Source organism: Dipteris shenzhenensis, chromosome 13 (assembly GCF_047967505.1).
Source record: "Dipteris shenzhenensis isolate YYH24624 ecotype China chromosome 13, Dip_SZ_1.0, whole genome shotgun sequence".
In the NCBI taxonomy this organism is placed as follows: domain Eukaryota; kingdom Viridiplantae; phylum Streptophyta; class Polypodiopsida; order Gleicheniales; family Dipteridaceae; genus Dipteris; species Dipteris shenzhenensis.
In genome coordinates, this window is record NC_141608.1 from 44,475,459 (window position 1) to 44,500,261 (window position 24,803).

Below are 24,803 nucleotides of genomic sequence, written 5' to 3' on the forward strand. Positions count from 1 at the left end.
ATGATAAACTGCAATCACATGCACCACCTTATGCATGTTCAACAATTCCATGCCAGCTCAGTAATTCCTCCTTGTGTGGCTGCATATCCCTATAATCTATACTTTTCTTCTATGATCCTTCTCAATGTCTCGCTCCACTTGTCATACCACTCATTTGTGATTATAGTATCTTTGGCTCTATGTTTGAGCTGCCCATCAATCTTCTACCTCTACCATCACGTCTATTGGATCTCTACCTCTCATTAGTCCCTTGATTGGTAGCTTGCATAGTTTGAAATGTGCCTTGGTTGCAACACCACCTCATTTGGTGCTCTAACCTCAAACCATCAACCTCTATCTACATCTCGTACATCTATCATATATTTACTTTGAAGGTCTACCCAATTTAGCTACCTCATAGTCTGGGACCAACTTGTAGACACCGCCTGCTATAATCATCTAGCCTCCTCACTAAACACAAGGTAACATACTCAATGTAGCACATAATCGTTGTGGTAGCTACTATCACATTGGACACTTGTCTACATAATAGCCCATCGTGATGCTTTCGTAGTGCCCAATCGTATGTAGTATCATTGTTTCACACACATCATCACTTTGGATCGAAGTTAGTCCAATATTCTAATCGCCATAAACTTTAAAAAAGTGATCAATCTTCTGTGCTTTATGCAGCGGTCAACTTAGATCTAAGTTTGGACCATCCCACAATGCAAAGTTTATTCAAACCTCATAATAAGGGCCCTCTTATCAGTTGTAGCATATCCAACTCTAGCACATAAAAGGAACAAATAAAAATAATATTTTTCTATATTTCCTCATATTGACATGTACTCTAGTTGTAGACTAGTGTATCTTAACAGCGAGGGTGCACCTCCACCAAGCCAAATTTTCCCTTTCCCCCATTGATTAGTTTTCTAATGGAGTCACCCCATTTACATTTATAATCAATACCTACATTCACATGTGATTCCATATCAATACCTTGGCATTGGGAAATATTAGAGTTTGTGACTCACTTGATAGTTGGATCGTGTATTTCAAGATAGTTACACTCAATCTCACTAACATGCATCACTCTTGTAAAGGTCTCTAGTTGACTATTTTGGCATTTTTTCATGCAGTTTTTTCTATCACCCTTGTAAATCCTTTTGTCTTTCTCTAACAAGGTTTAATTTTATCTAGTTCATCACCTTTCTAGATCATAATAGCAAGCTTGATTGATAATAATTTTGGGAATTCAAATTTCAAAATGGTGGATATCTTCTAGCTAAAGAAGTTGTGGGACATTATCACAAAGACACAAAAGAGACCCGAGCCTTCCCCAATGACTTCAATAAATCCACTATTTCCTTATTAACTTTAGAAGCTAGCAAAGTAGTAGTCTAATTTGGGACGAGAATACAGAAGTACCATTAATTAATATAAGCAATTCAATTTTGACTAGAGGTTACTTAGCCATGGCAAATAATATCCATCCTCATCAAGACATTATCATCAACGTCATGGTTCTTTTGCTTAGAGAGGGACAAGAGGAGGAAACCACTATAGCACTACTAGAAGAACAAGCAACTACAATTACTATGATATCCTAGGACATTATGAACCAAAATGAAGGAAGAAGTAGTGAGACTTAGTTAGTGGATTAGACCAACAAAGCTAGAAACCCTCATCACAATATCAAGAGAATTAGCCAAGATAGTTTGCACATTATGCCTATGATGGGGATAACTCAAGTACTATCAGTACAGGGACCTCATGTCTCAATGTGCTCTTTAAGAGAAGCAAATGCCTAAAAGTCACAAAGATGAGGACACATGGTTGGTTGACTCAAGTGCAAACAACCACATGATACCAAAGAGGGAATGGTTTTTAGAACTCTTAACCCAATAGAAATCCTTGAGATAACACTATGATAAGTGATAAAATACCATAATAGATAGAAGGGGTTGGGAACAATAAACTTAACTAATCATCATCAGAATCAATAAACTTACCTCAGTACACTATGCATAAGAGGTATTTACACCTTAACTTAAAAGTATTTGTATCTTGAAAAGACAAACTTGGTACAAGTGCTTTAATAGGTATATTTTGAGAGATATTTTTGTGAGTCTCGTTATATGCATAAACAGACACTTCCAACATCTGGGTCTTAAAGTATGGGCACTATTCAAATCATAGATTCTAAAGTATGGGGTTATGCTTCTACTCCAAGAAGACTTGGATATACTTCTTCAATACACTAAATGCCTTCAAATACTTCAAGTGAGCATCATAAGTTGTTGGAGAGGGGGAGTTTCAAGACTTGTTGAGGCAATATCATCCAAGTGTGCTTGCCAACAGTTTGAAAATTCAATACTCATCAACATTCATCTAGGTGACCATATCCACATGATGATAGGCATGTCCCAAAGCCTTTGAAGAGTACAAAGTGTGCACCAATTAAAATTGAATATCACCCCATCAAAGCATGATATCAAAATAAGTCTTGGAATCTGCCAATGTCTAGGCTTTGTGAAGATCACGAAGTGTCACACCAAGGTTGAAAGAGGCGCCAGTGACCATGTCCCAAAACTCAGAAGATATCAAGAGAATTTCCATCTTTAATGTGATAATTGGTGTTGTTGAGCTTCTCAATCTGATAGGTATGCTTAGTACTTCCTTAGGATGATGCCATACTCTATGAAGAATTGGTGCAAGAAGTCTTTTGCAGGAGAGCAATGCCATAGTGGACCAAAAAATTAATGATCCTACTCCAAATTCCTTCAAAGTATGGAGCAAACACACAGGTCAACAATAAGATTTGCTAGATATGTAGGCAAACATGAAGGAGACATGGAAGATACCAAGTGAGGAGCCCTCATAAAGGGCATGATCTATCTGCAGAGGATCGTTGTTGAGGAAACTTAAAAACATGTAGGAGTGGAAAGCATGCAAAAAGAGAAACACAAGTGATAGACATGACAGGAAGCTTGTATTCATCAATGTATGTGGAGACCATATAGGCCAAAAGATGATAGTTATTGTAACTAATATACACAATCGCAAAGGATAATACTTATTCAAACTAACCTAGACATGACTTAGGACTTAGTATAGAGATACCCTAATTAATACAAGTACAATTGATTATTCTAACAACTCCAAGATGCTAGCCAACTCAACACAAAAATTTTCTCAATGTCAAAATTCTAGAAGCACGTCCCATGTCACTTTTGATTTCTCAATGTCAAAATTCTAAAAGCATGTCCCATGCCACTTTTGACGTTTAATTAGTGTAATCCATCCCCAACATCTTGGACATTTTGCTTTATCAAATGATATGGAGTTTTGTCTTTCTTGTCTCAACATACATGCTTTTTGCAACTATAGGGCCTTTGGGCACTAAAACTTCATAAGATTATCCCACTTGTAGAACTAGGATAGTCTCCATTCTTTGCTTCTACATTCCATAATTTGAGTTATCAAGCTTACTAAGGGTGCATGCCATGACTTGGGACCTACGAGTACGACGTTTGATTAGTAATACTTTCATAAAATGAGAATAGGACCTCAAGTGATGCTTGAGGTTGTCACCTTTAATGTCTTGAACCTATTGGTGAAGATGCCTCTCAACTTAAAACTGCCTTGAAATAATGTTGTGACAAACACTTTGTTTAACCCTTCTAATGGTGACAAAAAAAAATGCTCAAACATGCTTGAAAATCTTGATTTGTATGTGCTTATAATGATGGCCAAATTTGGGCTTCACTAAGGTAAGTTTTAATCAAGTTTCAACTTGCAAAAGATAGTCTAGTTAACATAGGAATGGCCCTTGAATTTATTATGTGGATAGACATAAAGGTGAACTAGGGTTTCCTAGGAGCTAACCTTAAGTTAGTTGCTATAGATAAGGTAATGAACATGAAGTTAAGCTCAACTTGGGGTTAACCATCCTTGTGATCTAAGGTACTCTTTCAATAATGCTTGACCTTCTAATGTAGTCAAGATCCACATAGGTCAAGGTAGCCACTTTGAACCTTAACGACTTTGTCGCCGTAATTTTTCAACTTCATTAAGCAATGTTTTTTTAATATTTTTTATGAATTTGGAGAGATGGTCTTTAATGCAAGTATAGGAGTCCATATGGGCCTTCTTGTGAGCCTTCAAGCGCAAGTTTGTAGAGGTTTCCTTACCAAAACTTTCTTATAATCTCTCTTGGCATAAAACTCTTCAGGTGTACATCATCTGGTTCTCAATCGTTTGTGCTAATTAGACTTTTGCAGGTCCTCTACTAGACCACCATTATTGCGAATCGTCTAGTAGATGTTGCATTGATGTTGAGCTATTGAGTGGCATGAGACTCATATGCTAGTTCGTGATTATTGCCAGAGTTGTGCTTACATAGAAGCGTGATTTCTAGTCAAATAACTTAATAAACTTAGAATTTTAGAGCTTTAATAAATTCCACACAAAAATACCACAATTTAAAATGCATTCACACCACATAACAACAAGAAAATAAAAGAGATAGAGACAAGTACACCGGCACTTGACTAGGTGAGAATGAGGCCGCTGCCTCCAACTGGGTAAACCCAGTTGTATTTTTCACATATTCAATGGTGCTTAGCCTCACTACAATGGTAGTACAGATCTTTAGACAAAAGCCCCTCTAGAAAATCCAAAGTTCTAGACCAAGAATCAAATATAGGACTATTACAATGATCTTTCTTTCCAAAGTGGGACTCAAATGTACAAGGCTAATAATCATCCAAGATGTACTCAAAGTGGGACTCAGATATACATATGTCTGACAATCATCCAAGATAGTAACCATTGGCAACTGGTATCAGGTGCAAAAAGCCACAAAAAATGTTCTTGGTCCTCCTTATCCCTGAAACACGAGCAACTCAGATTCTACCCGTTAGGGTTAGTATAGAAACCTTAAACTCTGGAAAACATAGCCCACAACAGATGTAGCTAGTGTTTTCAACCTAAACGACGTTAGAACCTTTTGAAAACGAAGGGAACAGGTTCACTACAAATAAAATCAGTTTTAAAAATCCTTACGAGTGAAAAACAAAATCTGAAAATCACTTGAAATACAAAAAACGAAACTGAATACAAGAAAAACAGCACGTAGAAGAAAGTGTAGTGGTTGATAAAAGTGAAATACGCGAAGAATACTTGCCCCGTGACTTGTCTTGGGCACTGGAAAGGAAGAAAGGTAGGCTAAAGCAAAAATTCCAGCAATCATGAAGTTGTACAGTAGGAGGATGGCTAGGAAGAGGGCAAATTTGCAAAGAGCAACAACGAAAGGGTGTAAATCTGCGAAGAGAGCAATCAATAGGAAAACCAAGAGGGTGAGGATAGGGCAGCGAAGGTAGAGTGCTAGGGAAGCACTTTTAGCAATGTAGCAACATGGAAGAGCCCTAGCGGCAGGCTAGGATAAGGTGTTCCAGCAAGAGACAAAGGAGATGGTAGTGAGCTGGAGTAGTAGCAACAGCTATGGTAGCAAGGTGGAAGTTATTGCACAACAAGAGGAAGAGGAAATGGAGCTGTGGAGGATTCTGAATGAATTTGTGTGGCCATAATTTATAGGAGAGCTAGGGCTAAAAATAGAGTAGCTTTTCTAAAAATAAGAAAGCTAAAAGCAGACAAACTAAACTAGATTTTTAGAAGAGCAGAAAAGCTAAAGCAGCCTTTTGGAAAAGCAAGAAGCAGAAAAGCTAAAGTAGCTTTTTGGAAAAGCAAAAAGCAAAAAAGCTAAAGTATCTTTTTTAAAAAGCAAAAAACAGAAAAGCTAAACTAGCTTTTAGAAAAGCATCAACTTTTAATAATTTAATACTTCAATAACTTTATGAATATGATTATTATTATTATTATTATTATTTTACCCTTCACCAAGGTTAATTAATCTAGAGGCCTAGGACTCAATCAACCCTAGAACCTAGACAACTTGTATCTAACTCTAGACAACTCAGAATTCTCCCAAACTAAGATCAGCTTTTAGCTCTCGAAAGGCTCTCAAAACTAGATACTCAAAGACTGATTTTTGAGATCACTCCCAACTCACTAAGCTATGCGATCTAGATCCCTCCTCATTGACTAAGCATCATAGCCCAACACACCAAGGCTCACCCCCAAGGCTGTTGAAGGTGTCAGGGAGGAACGGTCAACTATTAAGAACCCTTGTAGATGTGCAAAGCGTCATCATTCTCGTATGACATGTTGGTAATTTAATACTAATGGAGGGTTTTTTGGTAAGGTGGTCAATCGACTCATAACTTCACTGTTGTGAAGTCCACCCCACGCACTAGCTTCTGACATCCTGTTTGGAAAAGCAAAAAAGCTAAAGTAGCTTTTTAGAAAAGCAAAAAGCAAACAAGCTATAAGTAGCTTTTTAGAAAAGCAAAAAGCAAACAAGCTAAAGTATCTTTTTAAACAAGTTGAATGATTTTTGCTATTCATAAGGCCTGCCCAAAAGGTAATTGGTGGAGGTGGAGGAATTTCCAAGCACTAGAGGCGAAAGCAGTAGCAAACGAGTAGGAGACAATCGAGAAGCAAGGGCGTGGAGGTAGGGAAGCTTGAGAGAGAGAGAGAGAGAGAGAGAGAGAGAGAGAGAGAGAGAGAGAGGACTGAAATAGTAAATTGAATAGTGAATAGGAAAGTCTAACTCGGACAAATAGTAGTGGGACAAAAATGGAAATCAGAAGAATTTCAAAAAACATGAACTTCGCCTTGCCAAGCTCAGCCATTGTTACTTAGGCTTCCACTTGAAATGTGACACGCCTAAAAGCAAAAAGCAAAAGTAGCTTTTCAGCAAAGCATAACTTTGAATAATTTAATACTTCAATAACTTTATGAATATGGCTATTATTATTATTATTATTTTACCCTTCACCAAGGTTAATTAATCTAGAGGCCTAGGACTCAACCCTAGAGCCTAGACAACTTGTATCTAACACCACCAAACTGAGACCTCTGGAAATGCTCTCGAAACTAGATAGTCAAAGATTGGTTTTTGAGATCGCTCCCAACTCACTAAGCTATGCAATCTAGATCCATCCTCTTTGACTAAGCATATCATAGCCCAACATACCAAGGCTCACCCCCAAGGCCGTTGAAGGTGTCAAGGAGGAATGGTCGAGTATTAAGAACCCTTGTGGATGTGTGAAGCGTCATCATTCTCGTACGACATGTTGGAGGGTGATCCGATAAGGTAGTCAATCAACTCGTAACTTCACTAGTGTGAAGTCCACCCCATGCACTAGCTTCCGACATCCTGCCAATCAATGTGACTATGATGGATAGATCCATGGCCATGCTGAATATGGCAAAGACAGACGAAGACAGTAACAAAAGACCATAATAAAGATGGTAAACATAGGCCATGCTGGAGATCGCAAACCAAGACCATACTCAAGACGGAAGATCGCACTGAAGGTGATAGAGCCACGCTGAAGGTGACTGGTCGCATTCAAGGTAACAGACCACACTAAAGGCGATGGATCGCACTGAAGGCGATAAGATCTCTGATGTCCGAAAAGGGTCACTTTGAAGGTGACAAGTGCTATACTGGAGAGAGCAATTCATGGTGATCAACCATGAAAAGAGAGCACTCTGAACTGCCGATGAAGATGTGCACATGGTAGCAAAAGATGCCTGTCCAGGATGTGAAGTCGTGTCACAAGAATTCACATAGAAGAATACACAAATGTGGTCAATAAAAATGAGATCTCAAGAAAGTAAAAATAGTGATCCGAGGAGCAATGTTAAAATTATGGATTGCAGATGGTCACCAGCGATGGGAATTGAAGTACTTTGCTGTAACTTGTTTCTTCATTTGTGACTGTTATGACTTCTTCGTAGTATCAATTGTTTTGTGTTGATATCATGGCTAACTCCCCCAATTGTGGCTGCTAATTTGTTTCCTTCTGCGCACCACTTGTCTATGAACCATGGAGGGTTTAAGTGTTCCGTCTGCTGCCATTCACAATGATGCACCGCTTGGATCTTGGTTTAACAAAGAAAACCACTGAATGTAGGCACATTTATCAAATGTCTGCCATAAGTACAAATAGCATCACAATTACCAACATATCCACAAGCATTGAACTGTTAAATGAACCTCCATGCATTCAGTATGCATAGCGCACAAAAAAGTGCTCAAAGCTTACCCGATGACTCAGATTACCCAAGAATGTGTACTGAACATTGCCAACTGTGGCACCATCTATTATGATCACTCGGTATACATTACTATGACCACCCAATTCCGTGTTCTGCTCTCCTTAAACCACTGCTTTTGCTACCATTACTATGACCACCCACTTAAGAGTTCAGCTCAAAAAATGCACTCCTCAAACCACTGCTTTTGCTACCAATAACGTACCCATCATATAGTGGATAATCATTAGTTTAATTTGCATACAGTGCGTACCTAGAAATTGAAAACATTTCAGGCCCCCGTTTTCTTAGCTGTTAACCTATGTTGTCAATATATACCTTCAGACGACTACAACATATCCAATCTTACAAATTAAATGTTTTTAAAGAACGAATCTTACAAACAAATGAAAGGAGTTTGTAATCGAGTTTAGACAAAATTATGAGCAAATGAGAAATAAAAAGTAGAAAATAATTAGTAAGCAAAGCTGCGCTTATGTTCTCAACAGTACCCAAGAATGAGCTGCCACCATTGAGGGAGTGAATAGTAAAAAACATTATTAATGGCAAGAATAAGTTAGCTCCTTGCCAAAAAATGAGCTTAGTTTATCCAAAAAAAAAAACAGATACCAACAACTTGATTTTTGTACATCTGATCATTGCTGGCAAGCTCTTCAAAACGGCTACAATGCTGTCGGCTATGACGGGTGTAGAGCTTTAGCCAAGTGAAATCACTGTCATACTCAAGACCATCACGCCCGACTGAAATTCTTTATAAAAAATGTCAGACTCACAGACATTCTTTACCCCCTGAAACGATTGCAAGAAATGTTTTCCATTTCAACAATGAAGGACCAGCCAACCGCTATACCAAAATGCCAAACATCCATCCCCTTCAAATTCTCCTCTGAAGCATGAAAATTTAATACAAGATCAATGGAAAATAAACCCCTCTTTTGAGAGATACTAAGCCATTTTCAGCTTTCTGGCCTTTCGTTCTGAAGCTGACATTCTTCTTCCAATGAACTTGAAAAACTCATCAATCAGAATTACTGGAAATGACACCACGAGAACCAGTAGCCATTCATTCAAGCTGAGTGGCACAATGCCAAAAATATTGGCCAAGAACGGTACATAGAGAATCAAAAAATGAAGCCCAAACGAAAGAGACATCGCCAACAAAAGATATGGATTGGCCCAAGGGGGCATGACAAGGAGACTGGTATCTTCTGACAAAGCATTCAGGGAATTGAACATCTCAATAGCAACGAGAACTGAGAGAGAGAGAGTCATTGCCTTGACTTTCCCAGTAGTAAAGTAGTCACAAGGGTTCTCAAAACTTATTTCTTTTGACCCCGCCGTGAAGCTGTTAACAGTAAAATCTTTCCACGTAGGGCACTCACCCCAATTTGTCAGGTTCCTGAATGGAATGATGGTGTGGCCATCAGCAGATAGATTAATTCCTAAAAAACTTGGACAAGTATACCAAATGGCAAAAATACCAACAGTGGCCAGTCCAACATACAGGCCAATAACCTGCACAAACACGTAGACAAAGTATCAGCATCGATTTATGACCATTATGCAAAAAAAGTCAGATACCAAAGGATGATTTTATACCACATAGCGAAGAAATACATATGCACTTATGAGAGCATCGTCACTCCTTCTAGGTGGTTTCTTCATAATATCTGTGTCCGGAGGATTAAAACCCAGGGCTGTAGCTGGAGGCCCATCGGTAACTAAATTGACCCATAAAAGTTGTACAGGAATAAGCCCCTCTGGCATGCCCAAAGCAGCTGTCAAAAAAATGGATGCTACCTCCCCCATGTTTGAGGAGATCATGTACCTGCAAATATTACAAACGTTGTAACTCAACACTATGGAAGCTTAACATAATGATAGCATGCGGCTAGCCAACAAGCTTGCTTCATCTATTTCTATGCCATAAATTAATTAAAATTAACCCAGGGAGACTGATGCCCAAGGCAGTACAAAAGACAAATCACTCTATATTCAAGAAACCAAATTCAAATTCAAGACCAATAAGTCCCCACCCCTTCAGGAGAGTCAGCCTCTATAAGCAGTCTCGGTGCATGAGAAACATCAATATTTTAGCATATTGACATTTAGGCATATTAGCATGTAAGTATATCCATCAAACAAGGAAACTGCAGAGTGTCAAGTTTCAATTTGATGATAGTAGATGAATATAGAAACAAACCCCGACTTAACCTTATGATAATCAACCCATAAGCTTAAAACCATCAACTCTCATCAGCATAGCATAGACTAGCTACTAAGACAACTACCAATGTCATGAGCACCTAAGGACAATGGTAAGATAAAAATAGTACAATAAACCCAATGGGATTCATAAGTTAAAGGAAACTGATACCAAAGCAGCTAGGATGGAATGGAGGATACCAAAGCTGCCACCAAATGCTAGCGGTTGTGTGGGCAAAGAGGGACAACAAAGCCAGAATGATGAGATGTGAAAATTTTGTTGCTGACTTAACGATTCATGCTTGAAACGTCACGCATGATGTTGACAAGCTGCTGGTACTCCTGCATGAGGTAGCTAATAAAGTTTTCAGATCTGAATAGAAGTCAGTGAAGGAGCAAGTCACAGACTGATATCATAGTAACTCATGGGAAAGTGACTGACATAATTTTTCTTTCACGTGACAGAGGTATGTCACCTACTTGGTGACAACTCGAGAGGTACTTTTATCGGCCTCAAATTAAAAAGGATATTAATCAGCTTGTTATATCCCACTTGTCAGAAGTCAAAGTTTGCTGGATCAAAACTGCAAGGGTTATTACAAACTTTACCACTTCCAAATGCACCTTGGAAATATATTGGGTCAGACTTTATGCAGAATTTCCAAAGGAAAGTGATGGATAAATTTAGCAAGCAAGCACACGCTATTCCACGAACATTTAAAAGGCTGCACAAGCCGCCTCACTGTGTAGAAACATGTATTTGTCCATCATGGTATTCCTAAGACCATTTGTCTCAGATAACACAAATTTTTGCAAGCCTTAATTGACAATTTGGCCACCAAGTTAAAATTATCATCTTCCTTTCATCCAAAAACCGCTAGGCAAAGTGATGCAGCAAATACAGGGTTACTGGAATTGTCATGCAGCTATGTCCCAACTAGGAGTATCTTCCAATAGTAGAGTTCACCCACAGCCATACCATCCACTCATCCACAGGCAATGCTTCATCTCACTCATTTATGGGGTTAGTTATATGCACAGGATGGTTATCTTCAGCAAATACAATGCATCAGTCTTCTTCATCTGTAGACTATGAGAGAATGGAGAGTGAGAAAGCAAGAGAGTGAGAGCTGAAAGCTTGGAAGCTGAAAGCTGAGTTGCAATAGAAGAGAGTGAAGAGTACAACACAATGAGTGAGAGATAAGGTTTTGTCCTAGTGACAAAACCTTAGTAGTCACTAACCATAGTTAGTGAACTAACTGCGGTTAGGGGGGAAAACCTCTTAAAGAGGGAAAAGTGCCCCTAACTAGCTTATTAAATTCATTGGTCACTGCTGAATTATATCTATAATTCTAACACCCCCCTGCAGTGCCAATGTCATGTACAAGGCTGATCAATCACCAAACGGATATAAGTTCAGGGCACTACAAAATGCCTCAACTTTTCACATGGTAGTGCTTTGGTGAAAATATATGCAACGTTGTCATGTGTGGACACAAAGATCATATTGATCTCTCCTGCATGCAACTTCTTTCTGACGTAGTGATAGTGAACCTCAATGTGCTTCGTGCGAGCATGAAACACTAGATTCTTTGCCACTGCAATGGCACTCTGACTATCAGTGAGAATTGGAGAAGGACCCTCCAAAGACAGATGAAGATCAGCAAATAGACGTCGCAGCCAGACACATTCAACTGTTGCTGTGAAAGCTGCCTTGTACTCAGCTTCACATGATGAGGTAGCCACTGTAGATTGTTTCTTGCTCAGCCAAGAAATGCAAGATTTACCCAAAAAGAAACAATTGCCACTAGTGGACTGCATAGTATCATAATCACCAGCCCAATCTGAATCATCTGCAAGTCACCCCCCCTGGGAAATGGCAAGCCAAAAGACTTCGTGCCCTGCAAATAACGGAAGATGCGCTTAATTGCATGCCAATGTATAGTTTTTGGGCTGTACATGTACCTACTCACCTGAGATACTGCAAACTGAATGTCAGGTCTAGTGTTGCAGAGATATATGAGGCATTCAACAGCCTGACTGTAAAGTGTGGCATCAACTAATTCTCCTACATCATGCATTGTGAGTTTCAGCCCCGGCTCCATGGGAGTGGCTATGGGCTTACAATCATGCATGTTAAATCTGTCCAAGAGTTTCTGAACATACTTGGACTGAGACATAACAGTGCCACGTCTCTCATGAGAGAACTGGATCCCCAAATAAAAGTGAAGCAGCCCCAAATCTGACATGTCAAAGTTGGTCTGCAAATCAGCTTTGAAATCTGCAATTTTGTCTTCATTGGACCCTGTGAGCAGTAAGTCATCGACATAAAGAAGGATGACTAAAATTTCCCCCCCATCCATCTTGATGTAGAGGGTGCTCTCAGTAGGACTATTGTGCAGCCCCTTGCTGGTTAAAAAGGCATGGATCTTGGCATACCTGCACGAGGGGCCTGCTTCAGCCCATATAAAGCTTTGTTGAGCTTGCATACTTAAAGTGCATTTGCTGTAATTTCAAAGCCAGGAGGTTGTTTGACATACACCTCTTCCAGCAAGTCCCCATTCAAGAAGGCTGTTTTTATGTCCAACTGATGAACATTCCACTCAAAATGTGCAGCCATTGCAATAACTGATCGAATGGTGGTCATCAGGGATGTAGGAGCGAATGTCTCCTCATAATCTATGCCCTTTTTCTGAGCATAGCCTTTAGCAACCAGCCTTGCCTTATATCTGTCAATGGAGCCATCTAGCTTCCGTTTGACCTTGAAAACCCATCGTGTGCCAATGGCATGTTTACCCGGTGGCAAATCTACAACATCCCAAGTCTGATTTTTTGCAATGGACTGCAACTCATCGTGCATGGCATTCATCCAATGCACATTGTCTTTTGCCTCTTCGAATGTGGCAGGTTCCTCCTCATCAAGAAGAGTACCTGCATATGCTGATTCCACTGAATTAGCACCTTCCATGTGCCTTGCTGCACTGCGAGTCCTGCCAGGTAACGGAGCATCAATTTTACTCTCCCTGAGAGTCTATAACAGCCAGTTTGGGACTGTTTTTGCTGCATGTCTGTCTGCAATTTCTTGCTGCACCACCTGTTCCACTGCCTATGGAGGGGGCAAGACATCCTGTGGCGGGACTAAAGCATCTGGAGGTGGCTGTAAATTCTGATTTGCATCTGAAAAATCAGCAGGGGAACCCAAGGCAATGGGTAGCAACCCCTCAAAGACATCCTCTGAAGAAGAAGGCATTTGAAATTCAGCCTGAGTGTGAGCTGAATTTTCAGCAAATATCACATCTCTACTTACTATGATCTTGCGTGTAGCAGGATTGTAGAGACAGTACCCCTTGCTTTCTACACTGTACCCAACAAATATGCACTTAATGGCTTTATCTGACAACTTGTGCCTAAATTCAACTGGCACATGAGCATAAGCAAGGCATCCAAAGACTCGGAAGTGATCCACTCAAGGCTTTCTATCATTCCAGACCTCATAAAGAGTTTTTGTTTTTAAAGCCTTAGTGGGAGCCCGATTCAAAATGTAGTTGGCACACATCAAACCCTCAAGCCAGAATTTGTGAGGCATGTGTTTGCTTTTCAGCATACATCTTTCCATCTCCATGAGAGTTCTATTTTTTCTCTCAGCTTTGCCATTTTGCTGAGGGGTCAGCCTGACTGTGAGCTGATGCACAATACCTTTGCCTTTCAGAAAAGCATCAAATTCTACAGACAAGTATTCCCCACCTCTATCTGTGCGCAATGTATGTATCTTGAGTCCGGTTTCATTTTCAACCATGGCTGAAAAGTATTTAAACACCATGAACACTTCTGATTTGCGTTTCAGCCCAAAAACCCAAGTGAAATTGGAGTAATCATCAATAAATGTAACGAAGTAGAGATGACCCACCAATGATGGGACCACAGACATCACTGTGTACAAGCTGTAATTTGCAGACAGCTTTGACTGAACCATCCTTCTTGAAGGGGAATCTATGCATCTTGCCTAAAATGCACCCTTCATAGGCATGTGGAGGAGGTATCTCAAGAGGTGGCAATGCATCAACCATGGAATGCTTATGAAGTGTCATCAAGCTGTTGTAATGTATGTGGCCATATCGGGCATGCCATAATTCTGCATTCTGCATGGCAGCTGTAGGGGTAGAAACTGCAAGAGCATGGGCTGCTCTTTTCTCAAAAAGATCAAGCTGAAAAAGCCCACACAGCAGAGTACCATATAATCTTAAGGCATAGTCATCTTCCCTGTCTCGCACAGCACATTTGTCATCCTCAAAGATGACCTGAAATTCAGCTCTGTTAAGAGTGGACACTGAAAGAAGATTTTTGGTTATACTAGGTACATATAAGACATCTGAAAGTCTGAAAATTGAGCCATCAATGGCAATGAGCTCAACATCTCCTGTGCCACGTACTGAATATGATGAGTTGTTGGCACGAGTGACTTTCTTACCAACCGGAGGTGGATGCAAGGAAGTAAAAAGACACTTCCTAGAAGCGATGTGCTTGGATGCACCGCTGTCAAAATACCAAGTGTTCAGTGTTTCATTGACACTAAAAGCAGATGCATCCGTAGAAGCGTCATGATTGCAAGTCAAAAATGCATATGTATCATCACTGCAAGTGGCTGTACTATCCCGAGCATCTGGAGCAGCCAGCCTAGAATCTGAAATGCAAGATAAAGAGGCATAATCCTGTCCAACAAAGTTGGCTGCAGCATCCCCACTGTCAGATGCATGAGGAGCTGAATCTGAAACAGCCATACCCGAGCTGTTTTTCTTCTTTTTTGCAAGCCTTTTCCTGCATTCTGCAATGTGATGACCTGGCTTTTTGCAGTAGTGACAAAAACCCTTTTTCTTGGGCTTACTTACATCATTTTTAGCCTTTTGTGAAGGCTGTCCTGACCCACTGGAAGGCTGATTTACTGATGTCTTTGCCTGTCCCTTTGTTTTTGATTTAAACTTTGAAAGCATGGCTTGTTCACGTGCACGTGAAGCCAAGTTTTTCCTGGTCTGCTCGTCCTGAAGCAGAGGTCCTATCAACTCATGAAAAGTGAGGGGATTTGCACCCCCCTCAACGATAAGTTCAACGAGGTATGAAAGCTGAGATAAGACTTAGGAAGAGAATTCAGAGTGGTTGTAATCATCTCTGAATCAGGAATAATTTCATCTATATTTAACAGTTGCTCTTTGAGATCCTGTAGCTTTGTGAGGTGGACTGATATGGAGTCACCCTCTTCCATATGTGTATTACTTAACTCTCTTTTCAAGAAAGACACCCTTGCATCATTCCGGGCTGCATACATGCTTTCTAAAATATCCCACGCTGCCTTGGAGGTCTCACACGACCGGATATGCGGAATGATAAATCTTTTCACTGAAACAGAGATGCATGACAAAGCTAAGGCATCCCGTGAATCCCATCTCTTTTGATCTGGAGTAGTGGTTATAGCTGCACCATTAACTTGTTCTACAGCTGCCCCTTGTGCACGACCTCTTCCACCTCCTTGCTGAGGAGGGGTATTAGATGCCATACCTGCTGGTCGGATCTCACCCCCATTCACATAATCCCATAAATTGCGAGAAATCTGAATATTGCGTACCATAAAACTCCAGAGGGAGTAGTTGGTACCATCCAACTTGTCTTCCTGTGAAAGACCACCGAACTGGAAGTCATTCTAATTTTGCTGGGCCATATCTGAGAAAGAGATTTAAGCAGATACAAAACTGAATTCCCTTACTGGGAATGAGATGCACAACTCCCAAAAAACACAACCAAGCACTGGCTGTAAATGCAACTCAGATTTCTGTACTTGCACTGTCAGAAATCTATCCAAGCATCAAAAACTCTCCAGAATCTGCCAAAAGTGCTGCAAAACACTCCAAGAAAGGCAGTATGAACTGAAAGCTCCAGAAATTGCTCTCCCAACACAAAAGCCCCAAAATAGGCTTGAAATTGCAACCAGAAAGGAGCAAATTGATCAAAAGCCCCAAATGTTGCAAGAATTGCGCTCTGTCTACAAAAGCCCCAAATTTCACTGCGAGATTGCAATGTAATTACAAAATCCCCAAATTTCTTCAAGAAATTATACTGCAAAACTGAAAGCCCCAAATTTCAAGCTTGAAATTGCAACCAAAAAGGGGCAGAAGTACTGAAAGCCCCAAATTTTGCAATTTCAGCAGAAAGCCCCAAATTTTAGACCAAATCTGCAATGTTTGCTCCAAGTGTAGCTCCGAAGCTAGAAAATGATTGCAGTGTCTGCAACAAACAAAATGCCCCAAATGTACTCCCAAAAAACTAAGCAAATAATGGCTGTCTGCAAAATGCGCCTACCAACGATCACCTGCGAGTTTCTCCTGTACGAAATCAAAGGACTACTTGCTATACGGGACCAGGTCTAGTACGGAAGTACTGTACGGCTGACAGTACCAAGGAGTGTACGGCTAACATTACGAAAGTACTGTACGGCTGACAGTACGAAAAACGTACGTGCTGTACAGAAGTACGGAAGACAGCGAGCTGTACGACTGGTGGCGGCGAGTTGTACGGCTGGTCAGACTGTACCGGTGCTATGCACACATGATCACATGATGTTGAGCATGAACTCTCAACACCTTCCCTCAAGATCGTACAGTCTGACGACAAACTGTACGGACGAGATATACGACGACCACGACAGTCTGACGATGAACTGTACGACGACCTGTGCGAGTTGTACGGACGGACACGATGTACGGACTACCTCTGCAACGCAAGTACGGTACGACATGTACGGTACGGATTCCGTACAATCGTACGGACTGTACGGATGAGCTGCAGCAGCAAAGCATGGGTTGTAGCTGGAGCTCAACGGGGAAGAAGCAGGGAGCTGGATCTAATGCTCTCATACCAAATGTGAGAGAATGGAGAGTGTGAGAGAGCAAGAGAGTGAGAGCTGAAAGCTGAGTTGCAATAGAAGAGAGTGAAGAGTACAACACAATGAGTGAGAGATAAGGTTTTGTCCTAGTGACAAAACCTTAGTAGTCACTAACCATAGTTAGTGAACTAACTGCGTTTAGGGGGAAAAACCTCTTAAAGAGGGAAAAGTGCCCCTAACTAGCTTATTAAATTACATTGGTCACTACTGAATTATATCTATAATTCTAACATAGACATCTCTCTTTCCATAGTTTTCACCACAATGCCAATACCATTCAACTATGTGTTTCACGAGGGTAACCACAACAGACAATGTTCAGCCAGTCCCCATGAGTGGAATAATTTCAGCAGGTACGGTTTAGTCAGTTTCTTATCAAATCAACCCCCACTTCATCTTAGATTATCAACTTCTACAAGGTTTCCGTACCTATGCACTAGGAGTGAGCCCTCATTTCTTAGGCGATGATGCTTGGTCAACGAGGACAAAATAAGATTACTAGGCGTTAGCTTGCAAGGCTGACAATTTTTTCAAAACCACACGACTTAGGAGTGTTTTAAAGAATCTATACGTTTGCCCAGATCACTCAATGCACAATAGATATTAGCCAAGACCTAAACGATATTTTAGCTTGGGGTTAATCTCATTTTTCTAGCTTAACTTACGAGCCTAGGAAGCCTATGTGTTAGTTCTAAGACTAAGGTTCAATTAACTTTGTGCATTGGTAGAGGGGTCTTGGGACAAAATTTCAGGAAATATTAATTTCTAATTATTTTATTCATCTTAACTTCTTCATTTAATTCTATTTTAGAACCGGCCAATTTCTTATTTCTTGATATAAATTAAATTTACGAAATAATTTTAGCTCTTCACTAATTTTCTCAGCTTTTAGCTTTTTTGCTTTTTCAAATTCTGGTCCTCTTCTCTCAATCAATCTTCCACTTCCTAGAATTGCAGAACCAGTTCATACTCCTGCTTGCACCTACATGGCAGCCATGAAAATCTTACACCTAGAATCCCCTTGAATCAATTGTCCCAAAGTTGTGTGGAAGACCTCCTGCACTTCTGGGACCACCTTCACCTACATGCTACAATCATCTCGCATCTATTGTTTCACGTGCTACAATTTCAGTTTAAGCTCCCCAGTGAAGCCAATGTTGACTTGTTCTGCAAACTGCATTTGATACCAAGAATGTGCTAGCCAAATCTTCACCGCTTGCAGTTTTGTCAACTTGCAGTAGCCTAGGAGTGTTATTTCTACAGTGATTCACATCTTGGCCTTGATTATCACCTAGAACTACATCCACAGTCTAGTCCTAGTTTAAAACTTGCTCAAGAAGTGAACCAGCTCGAATGATGCCTAGAAGGCCTGCTCATGGCCTTCTGGGCATCATCCAAGATAGAAAAATTTTCAATGTAATTGCTGCTCATGTATACCTTGGCGCCGTTGTGTCTTCTCACTGTCTGTTTTATAATGTAGCAAACTTCAATTATGATACCTATGATCACGATCTGTCATAGATTTTTAGACTTCGGTATTTCATGTTCCTTTTGGTAAGCCACTTGCCTTCCACTCCAGCAATCTGTTATTTGGATTTTGGAATGTTAATTCTAAGTTGTGACTTGCAAGCTCTTGACTAGAATATTGTCTCCAGAATATACATCTAGAACATGGCCAAACTCATCCTCTAAAAACACAACATAGTGCAGTTTCAATCTCATGATAGTCACTCATAAGGTTGAAAACCATAAACTCCATCATGCATAGCAGGAACTAGCTACTATGGCATCCCCACTCCAGAATCTTTAATGTTGAATCTTAAATGTATAGTGGGCTAAGTGCATAGACTCTAAAGTTAAAGTATATGTGGCATGCGTGAATATTTAGATTCTATGTAATTACTAATATATCAGGCAATTTTTTTATTGAAGACCAGCATGCTTCAAAGGCTATGTGGATCACACAGCCTCCTTTTGCTACTCACTAGAGAGCTTACTAATATACGTATCCCTGTGAAACAACGACATAGTGCAAAGAAATCAGTACTCAAGAGGCCAGGTTAAAGAGAGGACCGAATAAAGGCTTTCATATTGTTGTAAATGGACCGGCCTTCAGCAACTGCTGCAACGATGCTACTGAAATTATCATCAGCTAAAACCATGTCAGCTGCCTCTTTCGCCACCTAGAAAGAAAAGAGTGACAGTTTGAGCATGACAAGATACACAGCTTCATAGAAATCAATGCTCTAAACATAAACTCAAGTTCACTCCAAAAAAGAAACTAATTATTTGCTTTATTAATACATGCAATTTTTAAAAACACAAATCCATGACAGTTTCAAATGCATTTAAAAATGCAGCCTTCTAAAGGTTATGACAGGCAACAGAAAAAAAAGAAAATTCTCTCTTTAATTGAAATTGAAAAAATAGGAGTTTCAATAAGAAGCACTAGATGTCTCCATTGATGGTACTCTACATGCACTAAATCCACTGTCAAGCACAAAATACTCCAATACCCTTTCGTAAGATATCAAACAGCCTACCACCATAAGCAAAAAGCACTTTGAGATGGAAACAGGGCTGGTGTTAATAGATTAATTAACAAGAAGACTCTCTAGTCAAACCAAAGGGCCAATTATGCCCGGTTGGTATGCCCAAGAAAGACCAGAAACAAAACTAGATGGCTACTCCAATCAGATCATCCTGTTAGGCCAGGCCAGTGGACCAGGTCTCAACTGGACGTACATATAGTTGTATGAATCCAAGAGCATGCCCAAACTCATCCGCTGAAAAAACAATACATAGTGCAGTTTCAATCTCATGACAGTCACTCAAAATGTTTAAAGCCATGAAGTCCATCAGGAATAGCAAGGACTAGCTACTTCACCACCATCATCAAAGACCAACTGTCACCACAATGTAAATATCCTAAGTCAAAGTACAGTTGACCATTTATTTGATCATAATTAAAGAGTTTTATATGTGTTAATTACGGTCAAAGAGTTATTTTAATGGTCAAAGGATTGACTACGGTCAAAGATACTTGACTCCAGTCAAGTAAACCTGACTGCGGTCAGAGAGTGTTGACTTCGGTCAACGAGACTTGGCATGCGCCAAGAGGGTTAACCCCGGTTAACCAAGATGTGCCAACTCCGGTTGGAGAGACTTGGCTATAATTAAAGCGCCTTGACCCTTGGTCAAAGCTCTTTAATTATAATCAAGAGTGTTGACCCTGGTCAACCAGAGAAAATATATATATATTTATTTGTATATATATATTTGTTTAGATGTGCACATGTGTTCAGTGGGGACGCCCACCGTGACTAGGATTAGTCCACAGTGTGTTATTTGCATGCAAAGCGCTAACAATTAATGGGTACCATGGTGGTGCGCTTTAATTAATTGTTGCAGGTACTAGGAAGGATTATTTCTCCTAAGCGAAATGGGAGCCTGACAAGCATCTAGGAAGCGGTTCGTGTGACCGAGAGCTTTGAAGACTCCAGAATGGCCCTTAGTGGCTTGTAATAGGATTTAGTCTAGATTTTAGACAAGTGGCATGTTGCCAATTTGAATGGAGCTTGAAGCTCTTGTAAAAGAAGGGATTTTTCACGTTTTGTGGGAGAGATTTACGAGACAGCTCTAAGCTGAACTTCTGTAACAGATTTTCTGGAATGAATAAAGACCTTCGGGGGGGTCCAGCCCGACGATTTGTCCTGGACCCTAGTGTATCTTCAGAGAGAGGAAGTGAGGGAGAGCTTTTGAGAGTAAAATTCCGTCGTTGAAGTGAAGCTATAACTGTTTTTTCACCGGTCAGTCTGGTTATAGTTGTCTTTCAGAACCAGCCTGGTTTTATTGGTATCAGAGCGGAATTAAAGGCTTTTTCAAGCCCTTGACGATCGGAGCAGTAGCCTAGGCAAGGATGTGCAAGGCAGCGGAGAGTTTGCTGTGTGTAACAGACAGGGTGTTATTCCGCCTATCAGCAAAAGCTAACGGGAGCCCTGAGTCCTGACGGGACATTGACGTTGGCTCTTGGTTCTTGCACGGGTATGCCTGGGTAATAGCTGGCCTGACGGGGTGTATAGTCGAAGCTATGGAGAAGGTTCTCGTAGGCATCGACTTTGAGGGAGCGCACGGGCTCCGAATATAACCCTTGACAAATACAATCGACGGACAACGCAGGCTCCATAGAGCTTCTGCTACACAGCGCGATATGATGCGAAAGTTCCTACAGCTGGAATTCGTCGAGGAGTGAACTGACGGAGAATAGGTGGGCTGTGGTGTGCTACGGCCTGTGATAGGCAAGAGTGTGAAGCCTCACGGAAGAGACCAGCTTACCGCCCTTCGAGTGACAGATTAAATTATCGATAAGGTGACGAAGGTCGCAGATGTAACCACGAGCCAGCGACGCGCGACGACCCCTGCATAGCCAAGGTTTGAAACCTTTGGCTGTTGCTGACGTGGCCAAGGTGCCACCTAGGCAGACACGAGGCACACAGGTGACGTGGCGTCCGCACGTGCAGGCGCTGACGTGGCGGATGGAGCGATGGGGTTGATGACGTGGCACTGACACGTGGTAGACAGCTCAGCAGCTGACGTGGCAGTACACGTGGCAGATCGCGCAATTGCTGACCTGGCGCCTAGCCAGGTAGCAGATGATGTGGCAGGTCAGCAGATGACGTGGTGCACACACGTGTGGTGCTGACGTGGCAGTACATGTGGCAGCCAGCTCAGATGCTAACATAGCACTGACACGTGGCAGACAGGTGGCTAACCCGTGGTTAGTGTAACTCTGGTTAGCTGGACTTTGATCAGAGGTCCAGTTAGCTGGCCCAACCAAACCAGACCAGAGCAGAATCAGTCTGGTCAGTTTGACCAGACAGTAACTATCCAGTCACAGACTAACCAGACCAGAACCAGTCAGTCTGGTTAGAGTAACCAGTAGTTACCCATCTGGTCACTCTTCCCAAAAAAAAAAAAAAAAGACAGTTGCAGAGACTGTTTCTGCTAGCAATTTTCACCTGCTTGTCAGATCTCTACTGTCAGAAAACAGCAGAAAAACAGAGGAATCAGAGATTTGCAGAAAAAGAGTATGTATGCTTTTGAGCAGTAAAAAGAGGGAAAAACAGATGCCTTTTGAAGCCATCTGCAGCAGCCAGAAAAGGGCAATATAATTGTTGATGCTTTGGCAACTGTGTGGGTATATGCCTTGAACTGACAGCCAGTACTGGCATAGATTGTAAATGCAAAACACCTCTTGTTGAGGTACTTTTTCTGTTGAAAAAGCAAAAGTGAGTGCATCAGTTACCCGCACTGTGTGAGAAATCTGCAGATCTCAGAATATGGATCAATCACCCATCCAGTGGGATTCACAAGATAGGGATGTACATCCAGGACAGAGAAATGTGCCGCAAACTCAACAAGAAGTTGAACAGATGGTACGCACTCGTATACAAGAGCTGGAAAATCTCAAAAGGGATCCCAGGGCTCAGTATTTGTTTCCAGCAGAAGCTATGCCTAATCCAGTGTATGACGTGCCAATGCCAAAGGCACACTCTCGTGTACAGTCTGAGAGAGAGAGATCTCATAGATCTCATAGGAGACGGTCCCATAGTAAAAAGAAATCGAGGCATCATCACCGATCTCCTAGTCCATCACCGTCTACCTCGAGTTCGACTTCTGTGTCTTCTTCTTCCTTATCAGATAAACCATCCAGGAAACACGAGAAGTCTAGGAAGAGAAAGTCTTCCAAAGCGACCAGGGAATTTAAAGAGGGAGGAAAATCTGTCAAGTTTATGACCTACAATGGACAGTATGGTCATACAGACAAAGCATTGCAGTTTATCAGACAGTTTGATGCTGCATTCGGTACAGAGAAATTTTCATAATCCTCCAAGTTAAGAATGGTCAGTCTACACTTAACAGCAATGGCTAGTGCATGGTGGAGTGCACTGACCACAGATGGGTCAGCCCCAAGGAAGTGGAAGGGCTTCAAGAAAGCCTTCTACCAGCAGTTCATGCCTAAACAGTTTAGAGACCATGTTCTTCAAGATTGGGACAGCTTGCACATGGATGCAGGAGATACAGTGGATGGGTACAACCAAAAGTTCTGGGATGCTTATTTGCAGGTTGCACCGTTCAAAAAGATCTCCAAAGGCACCCAGATGAGGAAGTACAGAGCAGGTCTCACTCCAAGAATTCAGGCAGTAGTGAATGCTTTGGGGGCAAAGAATATTCAAGATCTTATGCATTCAGCTTCAGTAGCGAGTCTTGTGCCGCTACAAGATCCATCTACAGTGCCATCCTTGCATGCAGGACGTGCTGATAAAAAGAAAACTGATTTTACAAAATCAGAAAAGAAAGAGTACCCCAAGGCTGAAAAGAAAGGGTTTCAGCCTCAGAAGCCGAGGGGTACTCAGTTTTCAAAGACTTATAAGGGCAAATCTCTATTCACCCCTGAACAGATAGGGGAATTCCGTAGAGATGGGAAATGCTTCAGGTGCGGTAAAGAGGGGCATGTGGCTGCCCAGTGCCCAGAAAAGCCTTCAACATCGAAGGGAAAAGAGGCAGAGAAGCCACAAGGACCGCAAAAGCCAATGGCAGGGGGAATTCCTGATATACTGGGTCATGCTTTGAACCCAGAAGAACGAGAATTACTGCTATCATGGGGCAAAGTTAGAGACCAGCAAGCGCTAATTTTATTTGATCCAGGGGCTACTGATAATTTCATATCAGAGGATCTAGCGCTGAGGCTGGGAATAAAGACGGAAGAGTTAGGCAGGGCTTTGGATGCCGATCAAATGTTTTGTGGGAATCCTGTGCCAGTTACTCCCTTGATAGGGAAGCTCCGTCTTCATGTTCATAGTTATGTGGATCAGGAAGACTTCTTCATTTCTCCACTGAAACACTATGATGTAGTTTTGGGGATGCCTTGGTTTCACCACAAGGCAGTGAAGTTGACTCTTCCTGAAAGAGTGCTGGAGTTTGTGCATAGGGGGAAAAATCAGCGTTTAATTGCCAGGAATAAAGGGGACACTATCCCCATTGTATCTGATGTTTCATGTAGTAAAGCAATAAAGTCTGCAATTTCTGCGTACATGGTTTTTGTAAAAGAAAAAGAGAATGATATGCATGCTGAAATGAATGATGCAGATAAAAATAAGTTTCAGTTTCTGGTAAACTTTAAAGATTGTTTTTCTGATGTTTTGCCAGGGGAGTTACCCCCAGAGAGACCTGAAGATCATCAGATAGAGTTAATGCCTGGTAGTGAGCCACCAAATAGACCCCCTTATAGAGTCAGTGCGACTCAGAGAGAGGAGATTATGGCTCAGGTACAGGACTTGCTGTCCAAAGGGTTGATTCAGCCCAGCTCGTCTCCTTTTTGTTCCCCTGTACTATTAGTACAGAAGAAAGATGGTTCATTCCGTATGTGCGTCGACTATCGCGCACTGAACAAAATGACCATCAAAAATAGATTCCCTATTCCGCGTATTGATGATGT

General features: G+C 41.2%; 1 protein-coding gene across 1 annotated transcript in view; it reads right to left on the reverse strand.

The window, feature by feature from the left end:
• Positions 1-8,768: 8,768 nt before the first annotated feature.
• Positions 8,769-24,803, reverse strand: part of LOC147895456 (calcium-transporting ATPase, endoplasmic reticulum-type-like) — a 36,019-nt gene continuing 19,984 nt past the window's right edge. The window contains exons 6-8 of the mRNA XM_087383744.1: positions 19,379-19,488; positions 9,769-9,997; positions 8,769-9,684 (exon numbers count right to left, since the gene is read on the reverse strand). Coding sequence (XP_087239870.1) covers positions 9,115-9,684; positions 9,769-9,997; positions 19,379-19,488 — 909 coding nt within the window. The 3' untranslated portion in view covers positions 8,769-9,114. The remainder of the gene's footprint in view (positions 9,685-9,768; positions 9,998-19,378; positions 19,489-24,803) is intronic.